Source organism: Somniosus microcephalus, chromosome 1 (genome assembly GCF_052327205.1).
Source record: "Somniosus microcephalus isolate GS21.2 chromosome 1, FLI_Smic_1.0, whole genome shotgun sequence".
Lineage (NCBI taxonomy): Eukaryota > Metazoa > Chordata > Chondrichthyes > Squaliformes > Somniosidae > Somniosus > Somniosus microcephalus.
This window is the reverse complement of record NC_140987.1, coordinates 231662389-231681384: the sequence shown is the minus strand read 5'-3', so window position 1 is coordinate 231681384 and position 18996 is coordinate 231662389. Positions and strand designations below refer to the sequence as shown.

At 46.3% G+C, this 18996-nt stretch overlaps 1 protein-coding gene across 1 annotated transcript in view; it reads right to left on the bottom strand.

The window, feature by feature from the left end:
* Positions 1 to 14604, bottom strand: part of LOC147124677 (trans-2,3-enoyl-CoA reductase-like) — a 287573-nt gene extending 272969 nt beyond the window's left edge. The window contains exon 1 of the mRNA XM_085991303.1: positions 14292 to 14604. Within this exon, the coding sequence (XP_085847429.1) occupies positions 14292 to 14504 (213 nt within the window). The 5' untranslated portion in view covers positions 14505 to 14604. The remainder of the gene's footprint in view (positions 1 to 14291) is intronic.
* Positions 14605 to 18996: the final 4392 nt, after the last annotated feature.

Genomic DNA, 18996 nt, shown 5'->3' with positions numbered 1-18996 from the left:
AGGAGGCGGGTAGGAGGCGGGGCTACAACTTTCGGGGTTGTAGTCCCGCCTCCATTGAGTTCTAGCTAACCCACGTGATTTTGACTTGATTTACCTTGTTGAGCCTTCCCTACTCAAAGTTAATTCTTTCCTCTCAGGATGCTTTAGAGATCTCTCAGGAACAGAAAGCTGAATGCTGCAATTTTTGACAGATCGCGGCCATTCTGCTTTCTGTGCTGGTGAGATGAGGGACTCCCGAGACCTGAAGGAAGGAAGGCTGTAAAGGTAAGTAAAACTTCTTTAAACACTTTAAACACACCAAACACACTTACCTCTGCACTCATGCACCCATCACTCACCTGAAAACCGGACATCTTGACCCCTCCAAGCCCTTCAGCCCGACGGCCCGCCTCGCTAACTTGGCGTGGTTTGGAGCTGTCGGGAATCCCACACTTCAAGAATGAAAATAGGGATTAGGCTATAAACTGCCTGTTAACTACTGTTAACAGGCAGTTAATTGGCACTAATCCCTTTCCCGCCTCAGGGAGGCGGGTCCCAGTGCGGGTCGGGTACCCGCCTCCTTTGAAACTGGCATGGAGGCGGGTTGGGGGCGGGATGGGTTCGTGCCCCCCGATTTTCGGATTTTAAACCCCCACACGTCTCCAATCCCGCCTCCATGGCCCAATGAAAATCCTGCCCAACATGTTTGCTTTCACTCTGGAAAGAGTGTGATGTTTATAACCATATAAAATTGTCCTATATTTTGCTGATATGAAATGAAATGCTACCCACATTACAGTGAGAATGAAGTATATGTGGTGCAACATTGCCATCAACTGGTGTAATAGCATATGACATATAAGGATCAGATGACAATAATCTCACAATTGATAGATTCAGAGCAAGACATCTGACATTGTCCATCTAGGTTTATAAATATGATCACTTTCAAAAACTCTTTGATATTCTGTGCTGAGAAATTGCCTGGATTGATTAATAGTTCACAGAGGGATATCCTACTTGTAAGTATATAGACCAAAAGATTTGCTTGTACTTTCTGTTGATATTAATAAAACCAACAAAACAATTTATCTCTGGCATCCAAAACTTATATCATTTGGATTAAACTATTTGGTTGATCTAACATTTTTGACACTGCTTTCTGAAAATTCCTCTAATCATCATGCTCCGAGCTCTGCTTAGGTCTGAACCCCAACTGTGAACCATCTTGGAGCATTTTCGTCCATTAAAGATGCTATGTAAATGTTTTTGTTTTTCTCAAGACATATAACAACAACAACTTGTATGTATACTTTTAACATCAAAAAAAGCCACAAGGTATTTTTATTAAGGTAAAAACAAATACCTATCAGTAGTAGAAGAAAAAAGGGAAGCAATTCAAGGTATGGTCGAAGGCATGCCTTTGAGGAGGCCTTTGAAAGTAAGGAAAGAGGTCGCAAGGCAGAGAGGTTTATGGTGAGAGTCAAAGATAATAGGGCAACGATGGTTGGGGGCTTTGCTACCAAAGGTGGAATGAATGGAATTGCAAAAGACACCAGAGTAAGAAGAGCAGAGAGCATATGCTGGCACATACGGCTGGAGAAGACTGCAGAAGTAGGGTGGGGTGAGTCCATGGATTAATTTAAAAACAAAGACAAGAATTAGGTGGTCAGCAAGGATATGGCTGATAGGAAAGTAAGATTTAAAGGAGGCTAGGATGCCTATGTGGAACTTTAGATAAACTAGAAGTTATGGAGAGTGGAGGACAGACCCAACAGGGGTGGCGGCACAATGGTATACAGACAAGAAGGAGTGGCCCTGGGAGTCCTCAACAGTGACTCCAGACCCCATGAAGTCTCATGGCTTCAGGTCAAGCATGGGCAAGGAAACCTCCTGCTGATTACTACCTACCGCCCTCCCTCAGCTGATGAATCAGTACTCCTCCATGTTGAACACCACTTGGAAGAAGCACAGAGAGTAGCAAGGGCACAGAATGTACTCTGGGTGGGGACTTCAATGTCCATCACCAAGAGTGGCTCGGTAGCACCACTACTGACCGAGCTGGCTGAGTCCTGAAGGATATAGTTACCAGTCTGGGCCTGCAAAAGACGGTGAGAAAACCAACAGGAGGAAAAATCCTACTTGACCTCATCCTCACCAATCTATCTGTTGCAGATCCATCTGTCCATGACAGCATTGGAAGCAGTGACTACCGTATAGTCATTGTGGAGACGAAGTCCCATCTTCACACTGAGGACACCCTCCATCGTGTTGTGTGACACTACCACCATGCTAAATGGGATAGATTCAGAACAGATCTAGCAGCTCAAACTGGGCATCCATGAGGCGCTGTGGGCCATCAGCAGCAGCAGAATTGTATTCCACCACAATCTGTAACCTCATGGTCCGGCATATTCCTCACTCTACCATTACCGTCAAGCCAGGGGAGCAACCCTGGTTCAATGAAGAGAGTAGAACAGCATGCCAGGAGCACCACCTGGGGTACCTAAAAATGCAGTGCCAACCTGGGGAAGCTGCAACACAGGACTACATGCATGCTAAAAAGTGAAAGCAGCATGTTATAGACAGGGTTAAGCGATCCCACAATCAATGGATCAGATCAAAGCTCTGCAGTCGTGCCACATCCAGTCATGAATGGTGGTGAACCATTAAACGACTAACAGGAGGAGGAGGCTCCATGAATATCACCATCCTCAATGAGGGTAGAGCCCAGCACGTGAGTGCAAAGGACAAGGCTGAAGCGTTTGCAACCATCTTCCGCCAGAAGTGCCGAGTGGGTGATCCATATTGGCCTCCTCCTGAGGTCCCCACCACCACAGAAGCTATTCTTCAGCCAATTCGATTCACTCCAAGTGATATCAAGAAATGGCTGAGTACACTGGACACAACGAAGGTTGTGGGCTCCGACAACATCCCGGCTGTTGTGCTGAAGACTTGTGCTCCAGAATTAGCCGCGCCTCTAGCCAAGCTGTTCCAGTACAGCTATAACACTGTTATCTACCCGACAATGTGGAAGATTGCCCAGGTATGCCCTGTCCACAAAAAGCCGGACAAATCCAACCCAGCCAATTACTGCCCCATCAGTCTACTCTCAATCATCAACAAAGTGATGGAAGGTGTCATCGACAGCACTATCAAGCAGCACTTACTCACCAATAACCTGCTCACTGATGCCCAGTTTGGGTTCCGCCAAGACCACTCGGCTCTAGACCTCATTACAGCCTTGATCCAAACATGGACAAAAGAGCTGAATTTCAGAGGTGAGGTGAGAGTGACTGCTCTTGACATCAAGGCAGCATTTGACCGAGTGTTGCATCAAGGAGCCCCAGTAAAACTGAAGCCAATGGGAATCGGGGGAGGAAACTCTCCATTGGCTGGAGCCATACTTAGCACAAAGGAAGGTGGTTGTGGTGGTTGGAGGTCAATCATCACAGGCCCAGGACATCGCTGCAGTTCCTCAGGGCAGTGTCCTAGGCCCAACCAACTTCAGCTGCTTCATCAATGGCCTTCCCTCCATCATAAGGTCAGAAGTGGGGATATTCGCTGATGACTGCACAGTTTTCAGTGCCGTTCGCAACTCCTCAGATAATGAAGCCGTCCATGCCCGCATGCAAAAAGACCTGGATGACATTAAGGCTTGGGCTGATAAGTGGCAGGTAACATTCGTACCACACAAGTGCCAGGCAATGACTATCTCCAACAAGCGAGGGTCTAACCACTGCCCCTTGACATTCAATGGCATTACCATTGTTGAATCCCCCACCTTCAATATCCTGGGGGGTCACCATTGACCAGAAACTTAACTGGTCCAGCCACATAAATATTGTGGCAACAAGAGCAGGTCAGAGGCTGGGTATTCTGCAGCGAGTGTCTCACCTCCTGACTCCACAAAACCTTTCCACCATCTACAAGGCACAAGTCAGGAGTGTGATGGAATACTCTCCACTTGCCTCGATGAGTACAGCTCCAACAACAATCAAGAAGCTCAACACCATCCAAGACAAAGCAGCCCGCTTGATTGGCACCCCATCCACCACCTTAAACATTCACTTCCTCCACTACTGGCGTACAAGATGCACTGCAGCAACTCGCCAAGGCTTCTTCGGCTGTATCTCCCAAACCCGTGACCTCTACCACCTAGAAGGACAAGGGCAGCAGGCACATGGGATCACCGCCACTTCCAAGTTCCCCTCGAAGTCACACACCATCCTGACTTAGAAGTATATCGCCAATCCTTCATCGTCGCTGGGTCAAATCCTGGAACTCCCTCCCTAACAGCACTGTGAGAGTACCTTCACCACACGGACTGCAGCAGATCAAGAAGGTGGCTCACCCTCTCAAGGGCAACTAGGGATGTTCAATAAATGCTGGTCTTGCCAGCGACGCCCACATCCCATGAACAAATAAAATAAAAGGTCAGAATGCTTGTGAGGAGAGTGACAGAGAAAGAAAGAACTTGCATTTATACAGTGCCTTTCACAACCTCAGGCCATGCAAAATGCTCCAAAGCCAATGAAGTATGTTTTGAAGTGTAGTTACTGTTGTAAAGTTACAGAAGCCAATTTGTTCACAGCAAGATCCCACAACGTGCAATGAGATACATGACTAGACCAGCTGTTTTAGTGATGTCGGTTGAGGATTAAATATTGGCCAGTAATGCTCCCTCTGCATATTACTGTGGGTGCGGTCCAGCTTATTTAAATGTGCGGTAACTGTAAATTTGCAGCACGTCTCTGCATGCGCAGCATCTTCAACAGGACAGCTTGTGAGCAGCTTGCACGATAACTTCATAGATTGCTGTATAGCCGCTCACCCTCGCAGCTTACAGGGGACGTTGCTGGCCAGGACACCTGGGCAAACTCCCCTGCTCTTCTTCGAATAGTGCCATGGGATCTTTTACATCCACCTGAGAGGGCAGAGGGGGTCTTGGTTAAATGTCTCGTTTGAAAGATGGCACATCTGACAGGGCAGCACTGCCTCAGTACTGCACTGGAGTGTCAGCCTAGATTTTGTGCTCAGGTCTCTGGAGTGGGACTCAGGAGAGTGCTACCACTGAGTCAAAGCTAACACTTGACTTTTGGAAAAGTGGTGAAGGCATGGGTGGTAGTTGCAGCCATGGTGGACGGGCTGAAGGTGGATTTAGTCTTTTCACAAAACAACCATGATTCTAAAGTTTTTGCACGGTTAGCATAGGGTGGGTGTTATTCTACCTTTACGACTCATATCTAGCAATGAAGTAGCAGAAACCAAAACAATGGGGACAGTCACTGTGACTTTGATAAAACCAGGAAGAGCTTATATGATATTTCAAAGCTCTTTGCCTTTATGTCATACACTCAGTCATTAAGCTCTAATTGTCTGAAACTAATTGGCTTTCCATTTTCTAAAGCTAACAGAAGCAACTTACCTTGAATTTGAAATGTCCCCTTCAGCTATCAAACATTCAAAGTTGTCTTATTCTGCAATAATGCTTCACATGTTGCTGAATTGCTTTACAACACTTGTTTGCTGGAATGCAAATGGAACTAAAAATCACAGATTCATATTAAAGCACTAGGAAACGGTGACTGGACAAAACAGTTTCAGCTGTTTTTGTTGGGCTAAAACAATTCATTTTTCAATTGAGGGAATACAAATATTATAAATAGAACAGGCAGTGATGTGACATGATTAGTATCTCCACTTAGGAGGCTGACTACAGCCCACTTCTATATGCTACTTTATGCTATATTTAGAATGTTACACAGCTCATCATAAGACATCATCCATTTCGTTATTGCCTTATTTAATTTTCTGCACTGCTGCAACTGAATTTTTCAACTCATATGAAAAGTTGATGAATTTTTCAGAAAACTGAAGCTCCAAAAATATTCCTTTGTGGGACTGAATGACCTGCTGCCAAAAGCCAGTTCCACGTCTTTGTGCATGTCATTAGTTTATTCTTTCCAACAGTTCCTTCAAACTGTTTGCTGATTATTAGTTATTGTGCACTATCATACTAACATGACTTCGTTAAGGACTCTGCCAGAGTCAGCAGGCCCACAGGACTAAGGAAGTCTTGCTACAATTGTACAGGGCTTTGGTGAGATCATACCTGGTGTACTGTGCACAGTTTTGGTCTCCTTATCTGAGAAAGGACATATATGCCTTAGAGGCGGTGGTGCAACGAAGATTGGGTAAATTGGACTTATACTCTCTGGAGTTTAGAAGAATGAGAGGTGATCTCATTGAAACATATAAAATTTGGAGGGTGATTGACAGGGTAGATGCTGAGAGATTGATTCCCCTGGCTGAAGTCTAGAACTAGGGGGCATAGTCTCAGGATAAGGGGTCAGCTATTTAAGACTGAGATGAGGAGGAATTTATTTACTCAGACGGTTGAGAATCTTTGGAATTCTCTACTCCAAAGGGCTGTGCCTGCTGAATCATTGAGTATATTCAAAGCTGAGATAGATAGATTTTTGGACTCTCAGGGAATCAAGGGATATGGTGATCAGGCGGGAAAGTGGAGTTGAGGTTGAATATCAGCCATGATCTTATTAAATGGCGGAGCAAGCTTGAAGGGCTGTATGGCCTACCCCTGCTCCTAACTCTTATGTTCTTCTGTTTAGTGATTTGTGTATCTGTACCCCTTGATCCCTCTGCTCCTCTATTCCATTCAGCCTCTTACTTTCCAAGGAGCAAGTGACCTCCTTATTCTTCCTACCAAAATGCACCACCTCACACTTATCTATATAGAGGCCTGCTCCAACTGCCGGCGTGCAGTGCTTGCGTATCCCAGGGGCGCAGTTAGTTCGAAGCGTCCCCTGGGATCACGTGGGCCATGGAGAGCCAATCGTAGCAGGGAATCTGTATTCATAGATTTGACAGGAAGACCTGTCAAATCTATGAAAACAATTCAGCCCCAAAGCATAACTAAAACTTCAAATACATTTTTTTTTTAAATTCACATTTTTAAAATAACTAGAAATTACATAAAATAACTATTTTAAACAATAATTTACATTTTTGAAAAAATTAATTACAGTTTCTAACGGGGCTAAAAATAAACTTACCTTTCTTTAAAGAATTTAAAAATAATAAACCTGTGGAAAAAAGGTTTTAATTTTACTTAATTCACCACTTACCTTGTTAAAAGCAGGCCTTGTGACTGCTTTTTAGAAGCGTAGCTCCTGGAGACTTACCCTCCCGGAGAAACCTGCAAAAAAAACAGAAGTTCCAGGCGTACGCGCTGCCTCTCCGGCGCACACGTTCGACCTGTGAACCCCTTCCTTTAAGGGAATGGAAGTTCCGGTTTCCCATGCATGTGCAGTGCATGCATGAAACCGGCACTTTCGTTGGGCCTACGCGTGAGTACCCATCGCGTACTCACCCGTGGGGACCCGAAGTTCTGGCCCAATATAAATACAGGAAGGAGCTGTTTCAAGGCTGCAATTTAATCTTGCACTTCAATAATCTCTCAACTAAACCCCTTGTAACTTCCTCCCTCCCACTGAATCCATATCCATCCAAAATAATTCAAATGTGCAATGTACATGATCATAAAGAGCTGATGATACTTGTTCTTATGGAAGAATATAAAATTAATTCTACACAGCAAGATACCTCCCTGGCCAAAAGCTAGTTTCCAGCAAGGTGCTAATATTATAAAAAGCTGTGCACACACTGTCACTATTTAAACATCCTAACGCCCACGCTAATTGTCTCTAACCATTCTGAAACAAGAGTACAAAAATAAATGCTGGTCCTACATAGCTGAATAAAATCCAATTACACCTACCAGCGAGTAAGCAAAACCTCACAAGAATACAAGCAGTCTACTCATAATTCATTTTACGATTTTAAAAATCACACATAATCTCCCCCTGGTTCTTTTGCCCATTTTCTTAAATTTGTGTCCTCTGGTTACTGACCCTCCTGCCAGTGGAAACAGTTTCTTTTTATTTACTCTATCAAAACCCCTTATAATTTTGAAAACTTCTATTAAATCTCCCCTTAACCTTCTCTGCTCTGAGAAAAATCCCAACTTCACTAATCTGCCCACATAACTGAAGTCTCTCATCCCTGGTATCATTCTCGTAAGTCCCCTCTGCACCCTCTCCAAAACCTTGACATCCTTCCTAATGTGCGGTGCCCAGAAATGGACACAATACTCTAGCTGAGGCATAACCAGTGATTTATAAAGGGTTAGCATAACTTCCTTGCTTTTGTATTCTATGCATCTATTTATAAAGCCAAGAATCCTGTATGCTTTTTTAACAGCCTTTTCAACTTGTCTTGCCGCCTTCAAAGATTTCTGTACGTAAACCCCCGGGTCTCTCTGTTCCTGCACCCTCTTAAAAATTGTACCATTTAGTTTACCATGAGCCTCTCCTCATTTTTCCTCCCAAAATGCATTACTTCACACTTCTCTACAATAAATTTCATCTACTATGGGTCTGCCCATTTCACCAGTCTGTAATGTCTCCTGAAGTCTGCTGATGTCCTCCTCAATGTTTATTGCATTTCCAAGTTTTGTGCCATCTGCAAACTTTCAAATTTTGCCCCCTATAACAATTTCCAGGTCATTAATATATATTAAAAAATAGCAGTGGTCCTATCACCAATGTTTCCTCCAAGCTGCACTTTATTATGCGCTGCCTGTTTCTTTTAGTGTGCTGTCCCTTTACATTTCCACGCATGCGTGGTATTTACAATAGCGAAGCCGGTGAGTGGTCTGCGCAGGACCTTTCCCATTGCTGTGCAGCTTAGAGGGAGCATTGCTTATCACCAGTCTGAAAAACAACCATTCACCACGACTCGCTGCTTTCTATCTCTTAGCCAATGTTGTATCCACGCTGCCACTGCCATTTTAATCCCATGAGCTTCAACTTTTCCAACAAGTCTGTTGTGGGGCACTTTACAAATGCCCTTTGAAAGTCCATATACACAACATCAACTGTACTACCCTCATTAACCGCTCTCCTCAGTGAGGCAATGGAAAGGTATTAAAAGAACCTGCAAATGGAATGAATGTGAATTGATTGGGAGGCTCAGCAAACAAAAAAGACAAGATAATGGGTGAGTTGTAAAAAAAAGACAAGATTGCACCACTAAGTAGGGAGGCACCAGGGTTGGAGCATGAAACGAGTGCCGATACTGTAGTTATTTTATATGGAGTAGAGTTACATGAGAGGCATGTAACAATGCAGTTGTGCATTGCTGGTCAATCTTATTTATTGATTACACAGAAGTGAGCAGGTCTAATTTAAGTTGTGGCTTAAATGTAAGTTCTGCACTGGCATTGCTTCAGGAGTTTTATTTTCCAATTTTTCAAACCAGGAGAAAAGTTATTGTTTCTGAAATCATCTTACCGTGCAATACCTGCACCTCATTTTTTTCTACCGTTTTCCCTTTTGTAAAAGCAACTTAAAGAAATAAGTTAAATCTGATCTATATATCCATCCATTCTTTCCGACAACCTAAGTAATTAAAAATCTGTCTTTAGAGCTGTAAAGGTTTAGTACTCAGAATGTATCTGTCCATTACACATTAGTTTGTGTAGTACTAGACTGATATGAAAATGATTGCACCAAAAAATAGCAGTAGAAAAATGTAACTTAATGGTCCAGAAATTACATAGTGATATATCGGCTTATCGATGCTCAACTCTTCAACTATTTTAAATGGGTTATTGACTTCGCTCAAATTGCAGACTGCGGAATTTCAGACAAACTGCTCGTATGCTTGCATCCCAGGGTGTCATTTCAGGGCCAATGTCTTTTAGACAATGTACAGAATCAACTTAGGTATATGCTAATTAACAGTTAAGGGGGGTTAAATTTGATAGCTCCTGAAAGCGGGCGCAGGGATCACGATATGCGATTAAACTTCATGCTGCCTGCTAATTTAAATGATTGCAGCATGCTGCCCAGCGCTAAACGCTGTTGAGTGGCTGCATGCCTCAGCGGGGGATCCAAGTTCGTGCAAGGCTAGTGCCAATTAAAGCTAGCCTGCACTACTTAAAGCCAGCCTGCACCTCTTAAAGGGGCGGTGTATTCTGGCTGGAACAGCTGCTGGAAGTGGCTGGGGAAGAGAGTCTGACCTGCAAGAAGAGTGACTAATAGCACAACAAGGTTTGCAGACACTGCACTCGAGGAGGTGGAGGAGCTGGACAGGAGGAGAGAGATCCTTTATCCACAGGGGTGCCTGGAAGCACTCCAGACAAATTCTGCAAAGGCAGTGGGAGCAGATCGCTGTGGTGGTCAATGCCAGGAGGCAAGCCTCGAGAACCTGGATGCAGTGCCGTAAAAAAGTTCAATGACCTCACGCCAGTGATCAAGATCAATGAATTCATCTTTAAATGCCATATCCCACCAACTGCACCACTAGCCTCACACACAACTCAATGCACCACACCCCCATCAGTCACCTCCCAACAATTTCTATCCAATAGGCTCATACTTCACATTCCTAGCTTCACCACACACTCACGTACTTACCACTGCTGCAAACCTCACACCCACATCTCACAGCTTGAACACACTGCCAGCTATTCAACCATGACAGCCACAGCATCCAAATAGATTACACCACATTCAATGAAACACTTCCTTTCTCTTGCAGAACAAGTTGGCACATAACCAAAGGTAGCAGGAGCTAATCGGAGGGGGAGAGGTGCACCTGCAAAACCATACCCCGATGGAGGAGATGTTGGTCACCATCATTGGAGTGGCCATCGCTGAACCCGTGGCCTGTGGTGGGGCTTGCACCAACGAAGATGAAGATATCCTCATAACTAAGCAGTGTCAGTCGTGGATCAGTACTCTCACCTCTGAGTCAGAAAATTGTGGGTTCAAGTCCCACTCCTCTAGAGACTTGAGCACAAAAATCTAGGTTGACACTCCAGTGCAGTGCTGAAGGAGTGCTGCACTGTTGGAGGTGCCGTTTTTCGGATGAGACATTAAACCAAGGTCCCGTCTGTTCTCTCAGGTGGACATAACAGATTCCATGGCACTATTTCGAAGAAGATCAGGGGAGTTATTCCCTGTGTCCTGGCCAATATTTATCCCTCAATCAACATAACAAAAACAGATTATCTGGTCATTATCACATTGCTGTGTGCACTTGGCTGCCGCGTTTCCTACATTACAACAGTGACTGCACTTTAAAAAGTACTTCATTGGTTGTAAAACGCTTTGGAATGTTCCACTTCCCCCTCATCCCACAATGTCTTTTGATTTAAAAGCTGCTGATGGTGTAAGCATGCACCTCTTACTTTCCCCCCTCCCTGCACTGCATCCCTACTTTTGTGCCTTTCCTCTTTCAGATACACAAGAACTGCAATCTGACCAGGCAGTGATGGCAGAGCAACAGATGGAAGAGAAATAAGGCAGTGAAGATGAAGACACAGCACCATCACTCGATTTCACACTCGCAGACACCAGCTCAGATACTGACATTCCGCAAAATTTAGACGATAGCTTAGCCACGGGATCTGCGAAGAAGACACCATGGTGAGACACCAGGCATGAGTGGCCTGCAGCCAGGGCATGGGGCAAGGATAGCGCAGGTGCAATCTCCCCAGAGGGTGAGGTCGCGCATAAGTTCTGCTGCAGCGGACTCAGATGAGTACATTGATGAGGTGGCATACAGAAGAAGGCTGGGGGTTGGCAGGCCTGCTAGAAAGCCTGTGTGCAATGCCATGGAGCATGGAGGAGTCCAGCACCAACCTGGCACAGGGCTTTGTGCAGAGCTTGGAACCCATCCTTTCCAGTATGGAAGTGGTGGCCAACTCTGTCAACAAACTTGCGGGCCCAACCATGATGCAGCACCTAATGGCTGATGACTCAGTTTCCATTGCAGCACAAGCAGAAGCCAAACAACATCTGGGTACTGCAGTGGAAGCTCAGACTTCCGTCATGCGAGCTCAGCTTGCTGCCAAGCAAACTCAGATTGCTGCCATTGGGGCTACTGTTACCAGTGCTCAAAGGGGTTTGCAGGGTGTCACAGCAGTCCAGTAATCTGTCCTCCAACAGATTACTAGGATTGCTGAGGCACCGCCCTGGGTGAGTGGCAGTGGCTCCGTAGAGCATAAACTTGCTGTCTTCTCTCAGGATGACAGCATTTGTCCTCCCACCACTGCCACTCTGCCAGTTCCCTCGCTGTTGCCTGTCAGCCAGCTGGCCCAGACTGCTGCCGCCCATGCTGAGGTGGTACAGTCTAAAGCTGGGCCTTCTAGGCCCAGAGCTGCTCGAGGTCATCCTCCAAGTCCATCTGCAGTCTCCCCCACTGAAAGTCAGCAGCCTTCCATCAGCCATGCTGCAGCCACTGGGGTAGCTCTTCGTAGGAGCACTAGGACAGGCAGAGGCACACGGAAGACAGGCATTAAGGGAATGCACAAGGGTGATTAGTTTACTGTCTATTTTTGCATTGTGGCCAAGTGGACGCTGTGATGGTCAGAAACAGAGGGAAGGTAAAGTGTGGGACTGTTGGTGAATGTGGAATTGAGTTGCGTTTACTGGTATTGCAGCCGGATGAGTTGGTCATGGATAGACCGGCCAGAAAGGGACTGTCTTGGTTGCCTCCTCCCTTCCTCTTCCTCATCCTCCTTTTCATCCTCCTCCTCTTCCTCCTTCTCCTCCTCCTCCTGCTCCTTCTCCTCCTGCTCCTCCTCCTCAGCTGGTTGCCGTATGGCTGGTGGCTGTGCCCTCATGATGGTGAGGTTGTGCAGCATGCAGCAGACCACCACAAATCTTGACACCTGCTCTGCTGAGTACTGCAGGGCTCCTTCAGAGCAGTCCAGAGAATGGAAGAGTTGCTTCAGTATGCCAATGTTCTGCTCGTTGATATTTTGTATGGCAACATGGCTTTTACTGTATGAATGCTGCCCACATCTATGCTGCCCTCAGTGCCCTCCCTTATGTAACAGTGCACGGCAAACTGGGGGGTGTTGCAAATATCTCCTGCTCCAGCCTGGAAGGAGCCCGACACATAAAAGTTCATGGCTGTTGTGACATTCACAGCCACTGTCATTGCGGTCCTCACCCTGCTCTGAGGTTGTAGTTATGGCTGCAGCAGGTGACAAATTTCAGTGAGGATGTCCTTGGTGAAGCACAAATGTCTGACACACTGTTCCTCGCTGAGGTTCAGGTAGGAGTATTGCTCCCTGAACACCCTGGGCAGATATGGCCTCCTGCTGAGAGCTCTTTTCCCCCTCCTCCTCCTGCCTCTTCCAGCAGCTTGTCCTGCTCGCTTTCACCTCTGCGCATTCTCCTGTCAAGTGGAATGCCTACTACTGCACCCATGTCTTTGACCAAGTGGTCTGTGCAGAATCCTTGAAGTCATGACAACGTCCTTCAGCACCTGCCACACCACTCCCTGTAGACTTTAGCAACTTTAAATAACTGTACTAAAAATAACTGTACAAACCACCAAACACTTCTCCAAACTCAGCAACAGCCAGTAGAAATCAATCAGCAACTAACTTGTAAGTAGTTGATGATCCCTGTAAATAGCGCTGGAGGGGGGTCCTTCCTGCTGCTGAACATGTGCTCTGCTGTGCAAGCTTAAGAGAGGGCATTAGCTAGAGCGTTGCATTCCAAAAATGGCAATGCTGGCGTCAAATCAGCGTTACACGCTGACTAAAGTCACGATATGCCTACACTGCATATCTCCGGTGTGCACTTACTGCGCCCCTGTTAACGCCATCACCAAGATGGACGCCATGTTGGAGGCAAACTGTCACTTGTAGCACCAAAACAACAGGTGCACGGAGCCCAACTTCACGGTCAAAGGCTTAATAAGCAAATCTCAAGTTTGTGTTTGACTGGAGCTGTATTAATGGGCCATGAACAAGAGAGGCTCATGTCACTTTAACAAAGCCAGAAGCTGGGCTAGAGCCAGGTTCCTTGAGGTCCTCCCAGTCAGATGCAAACAGTCGTGCACGCACTGCCCCTCCCACCCAGTTTTCCATGTGTCCAATTTTGTGATGTGAGATCATTTTGATTGGCTCTTAACCAATACAAATTTTTATCATACTATTTTTTTTATCTCAACCATGCGAAATGTTCAATGTAAATACCAAAGTGACCTTTATCATTTGTTCATGGTCATCAAACAATCTTTCCTGTTTACCAACTGTTTTTAATATCCAATATTGTTCTTTAAGAACCAACATTGTTCTTTAATACCAAAATTTTTCATTGGTTTAACACCCGATGTCATATCAGCACACTAATGCACAGACAGGCAGGACCAGTATGGTAATACCATTAATTTAGGCAACTCTATTAAAAAAGGAACTCACTTACTTTTTCCAGGACACAAATCTGCTTCTTTGTCTGAGCATCAAGAATTTCCACTTCAACATAAGAAATTTTCGAATGTTTTTGTATTGCACACTGTCCAAGTTGGCCCGAAGTCAATACAAACTGAGACAGAGAAAGGAATGATTTCTGTTCATTTTGTTTACCAGGTAACATAGCCTCCTCTGTAGCAGCTCTCCCTTTATAAAGTGCATGCATTCTCTTCCTGCTTAACAGTGCCTGCACCAGAACAGATTGTCAATAAGAAGACAATTGTCTAACATTTAAATAGAGACAGAGGCGGACAATACACCAAAGGTCAGACAACATTCCATTTCAAGTGTATAATCTCATTCAACATGACTGAAAACAATGGCCCTCTAATCCTCTTCTATATTTAACTTGTCATTGTGTGATGTGTCAAGAGTGTTCTCTTTTAACGGCAGAATAGCTTTCAGGGAGGCTGACGAGTTCCTTTCCTTATCACCATGCCTCCAAAGTGACAGCTCGGTGCTGCATTACTGGGATATTCAAGGCAGGCAGAATTCAGGGCCTAGATTAACCAAATTCCACTGGTATCATTAGAACTCAAAGGGTTGAGAACAAAACCTTATATAGTAAAATCATCCAAAGATGGATAATTTGGATCCCTAAAATGTTATTTAAATGTATACATAAATAGATGAGACAATATAACCTGCTTAAAATATTTTGCTGTTAAAATAAATATGTGCCCTAATGGCTTAGTAAGTTATCTACTGAGTAGCTGAGCTACACAGAAAAATAAAAGTTTCACATTCAATCCCAGCCTGTGCTAAGTAAGATGATCTCAGCGCTGGCCATGGTCGGGTCATTACAGTTGACTTCAGTGCCCATGTTCGGCAGTGGAAAATTGGCCAGAGTTCACCTTCCTGATGACTGTACAGAGAGCTTTGCTGCAAGTGTATGTGGTTGGACATCAGGTGTGAACAAAATGTAGTTTGGTTTTGATGCCCACTTCTGGCCAATACTCATTGACAAGGCTCACTCATGAACAATGGACACTTGGAGAGGTACTGGAAGGTGCCCAGAATGAGTAAAACCATATTCCAGCAACGAGTCAGTGCCTTCAGGTGATGAGAAAATTGGCAGTGAAATTTAAAAAAAATTCTATGGCTGTCTATTTGAGTTTGGTAATTATTTGACATTCATATAGGCTAGAAATTCATCTGTTGAGCGCCACTCCATAGTGCCATGAAATGGTAATAAAATGACGGTGCTGCTCTTTCACCAGCTGGTGGCGGACCCCGCAGTGGCCGCCATATTGCTCTCCCCCTTTGTGCAGCCGGTAACTGGCAGCACCCTGGGAAAAAAATGGCGGCATGGTGACGTCAATTGGCGTGCAACGCTGACTTAACATCACCAATGTGAGCTTCAACCCTAGCTGGGTCCTAAGCACGCAGGCTGACAGTGGCAATGTCTGCAGCTCTTAAAGCGACACATACATCTTTCAGGTAAGTTTGAATTTAAGGGTTTGGGCTTTTAAAAAAAAAATTTTTTGAAGTGGTGGCTTACTGCAATCGATGTGAAAAGTTTTTTAAGTGTGTAGGGAGTGTTGCTGGATGCTTGCTAGGGCTCGGGTGATAAATGAAGGCCTTTGAGAAGACAGAACATACTGCGAATACTCAGGAGAGAAAAGTAGAGTTCACATCTCAGGTCGACATGCTGCTGACCAACTGAGTACTTCCAGCATTTTATGCTGTCATTTCACATTTACAGCATCCGCTTGCAGAGGGAAGAGGAAGACGCAGAAAAAGAAGATGCAGAAGAGGAGGAAGCTGAAGAGGAGGAATCAAATGGAAGGATGCATCCCAAACAGCCAATTTTGTGGCCGGGATGTCCGGGGTGGAATCATCCGTCTGCAGCCCCACTGGCTGGGCAGGCTGCCTCTTCTTGTTGACATACTGGCCCAGAAATTAGGATCGGGGGCTTGCCGCGCGTGCAAGCCCCCAATGTGTACTTACCCGGCGCGCCGACATCTGAAGCCTGGGCCTGCTTGGAATTCCTGTCACTGGCCCGGTTCAGCTGTCGGCGCGCTGTGCTTGCCTGATCCAGCGGCGTAGTTAGTGCGATGTGCCAGCTGGGATCAGGTGAGCACTGGGCAGCCAATCAGGGGAGGGGAAACTTCATTCATGAGTTTGATAGTAAGAACTGTCAAACTCATGAAAACTACGGACGCCCAAAACACTACTTAAACTTTAAATAAAATTTTAAAAAAGATCCCACTAATTAAATGAACTATAAATAACTTTAAAAAACTATTTTAAACAATTAATCAAATTTTTGAAAAAAATAATTTTTTAAGAAATCGGGTCTAAAAATAAACTTACCTTACTGTAAAGTCCTTAAAAACAATAAAGCTGTGGAAAAAATGTTATAATTTTAAATAATAGACCACTTACCTTAAAGAATCAAGTCCTTACGCCTCCTTTTTACATTTCTAAAAAGTTCAGGCCCTTACACGCGGGCAAACCTGTCAAAAAGAAGGAAGTTCAATGCGTACGCGTTGGACCTCTGAACCCCTTGGAGGAAATGCCGGTTTCCCGCGCATGCGCTGTGCATGCTGAAATCCGGCACTTCCAACGGGCCCACGCGTGAGTACCCCGTCCGCACTCACGCGTTGGGACCGGAATTACTGGCCCACTGGCTGGGCAGGCTGCACTTCTTGGGTGTCTGAAATTAGGAAGACACAAGGGTGGAGTTATGCTGATGGGAGGGGGTGAATTATAGCGCTGCATGCCAGAAGGGGGATAATGTATGAGGATACCCGCATCTTGTATCCTTTCAGCCCCACCACTGGCCAAGGGCTCAGACATGCCCCAGCCAAGAATGGCCTGCTCCGTCTCCTCCAAGGGGGTGAGATGAGGCTAGGAATGGGAGATGTGCCTTGTCATTGGTGCAGATTGTTGTAGGTGAGTGATTGGGGGTCCTGCATTGAGCAGTGTGTGAGGCTAGTGGTGCAGTTGGTAGGAGACGGCTTTTGAAGATGCATTCACTGACCTTGACCAGTGGTCTGAGGTCATGAAGCTTCTTTGGGCACTGAAGCCAGGTGATGGGGGTGACACTGCTGGCGGTGATGGCCTCAGTGATGTTCTCCTACATTGTTCTTTCTGGAGGGCCTCCTGGCCCCTGTGGGTAGAGGGCCGCTCTTACAGTGTTGACCCTCTGCACAAAGCTGGAGTGCTGTGTGAGACCCTTGGTGCCCCTTCCCTGGCTTGTTTAGCCATTTGTGTTAGTGCTGAGGCAGTTTTCTCATTTGTTGAGTTTAGGAAGGTAATTCAGCTTTAACAGCTGAATATTCACATTTGGAAAATCTTTTAAACATTAAATATTTCTTAAAAGGCAGAAAGGGCTGAAAAATGTATTGTTTCACTGCATTTTATTTTGTATTGCTTCAGTGTGCATAGTCCCTTTAATTCTCAGACCTCTTTATTGCCCACAATTCCTTGCGAGCTCCACAGCTTCGCTCACAGAGGCTTTGGGAAGCTGCAACGCTGCACCTGGACAGAAACTTTGTCCCGGATCCCTCCAGCAATGCCACCAGGATGGCATTGCATGGCAGGTAAGTGCTGCGCCACCTATCTCCATGCCCCCCATAACCAATTTCACTCGGTTAGCGCTGCGGCCATTTCCAGTGCCGCTAACTGCATTTGCCGGTAACACTGTCAACTTTGCTGGCGAACACGAATTTCCCCCCCCATAGTTTTTGTTGCTAAGGGTTTATTTATGCGTTTATGGTATACAAATTTGAGTTTATAAAATGTAATTTACTCCTGTTACGTTTAAAGCTGTATACCTCACCTGTCTTTTACAATGTCCAGATATTCCGATCGCAGGCCTCCCGCGGGCGGAGGACTGCGATCTGGAAAAATCTGCGCCCTTACCTGAGGGCTCCCGGGAGGCACACAGGGCTAAAAATTCAGTTTGGGGCGCCCAGTTCGCCTGGGCGCCGGAATTACCGCTGCGCGCGGAGCCACTTGCGCCATCGGGATATTCAGTTTCAGCGCCCCAAGTGGAAGCCGGCCGCTAAACAAGGGTTTCGGCGCCCCGCTTGGGGCACTGAAACTGAATATCGGCGCGCAAAGTGCCGCAGCGCCACCCGCTGCGGCACGGCAGGCTGCAGTACTGCAGGCCTTCCACCCACTGTTAAGGGGGAGGTGCCTGCAACAGCACGATCCCCGCTCGCGAGTGCCGGCAAATGAGCCCGGCACCAAGGAGAAGTGCCGGGCTCTCGGGAAACAGCTGGCAATGCCGCGGGGGGGGGCGGTGTAGGAGGCCGGGGACGGAGGTGCGGGCAGGCGGCCGCCGAAAAACAGGCCGGCCGCACCTCCACCTTAACTCGCCCCACTACCGCCACAGGTAGGCCCCTGTGTACCGGTCGCTGTTTGCGGCCGGCGCGGAAGAGGTGGCTGCGACCTAATATGGCGCTCGGGGTGGTAGCGGGACGCTGCGCACACCGATGATGTCATCGGTGGCGGCGCAGCGCTACAAGCTAACGCCGCCATTAGCGCCCCGCTAAATATCGCGGTGGTTGTGGCCAGAGGCGCAAAAGCCCTCTTTGGGCGCAAACTGGTGGCGCAGGCCACTGAATTTCTAGGCCACAGTTCCGATGCTAGGCCTCTCCAAACTGCCAGTGCACAGGGCCCACGTATCCCAGGGGTGCATGTAGTTT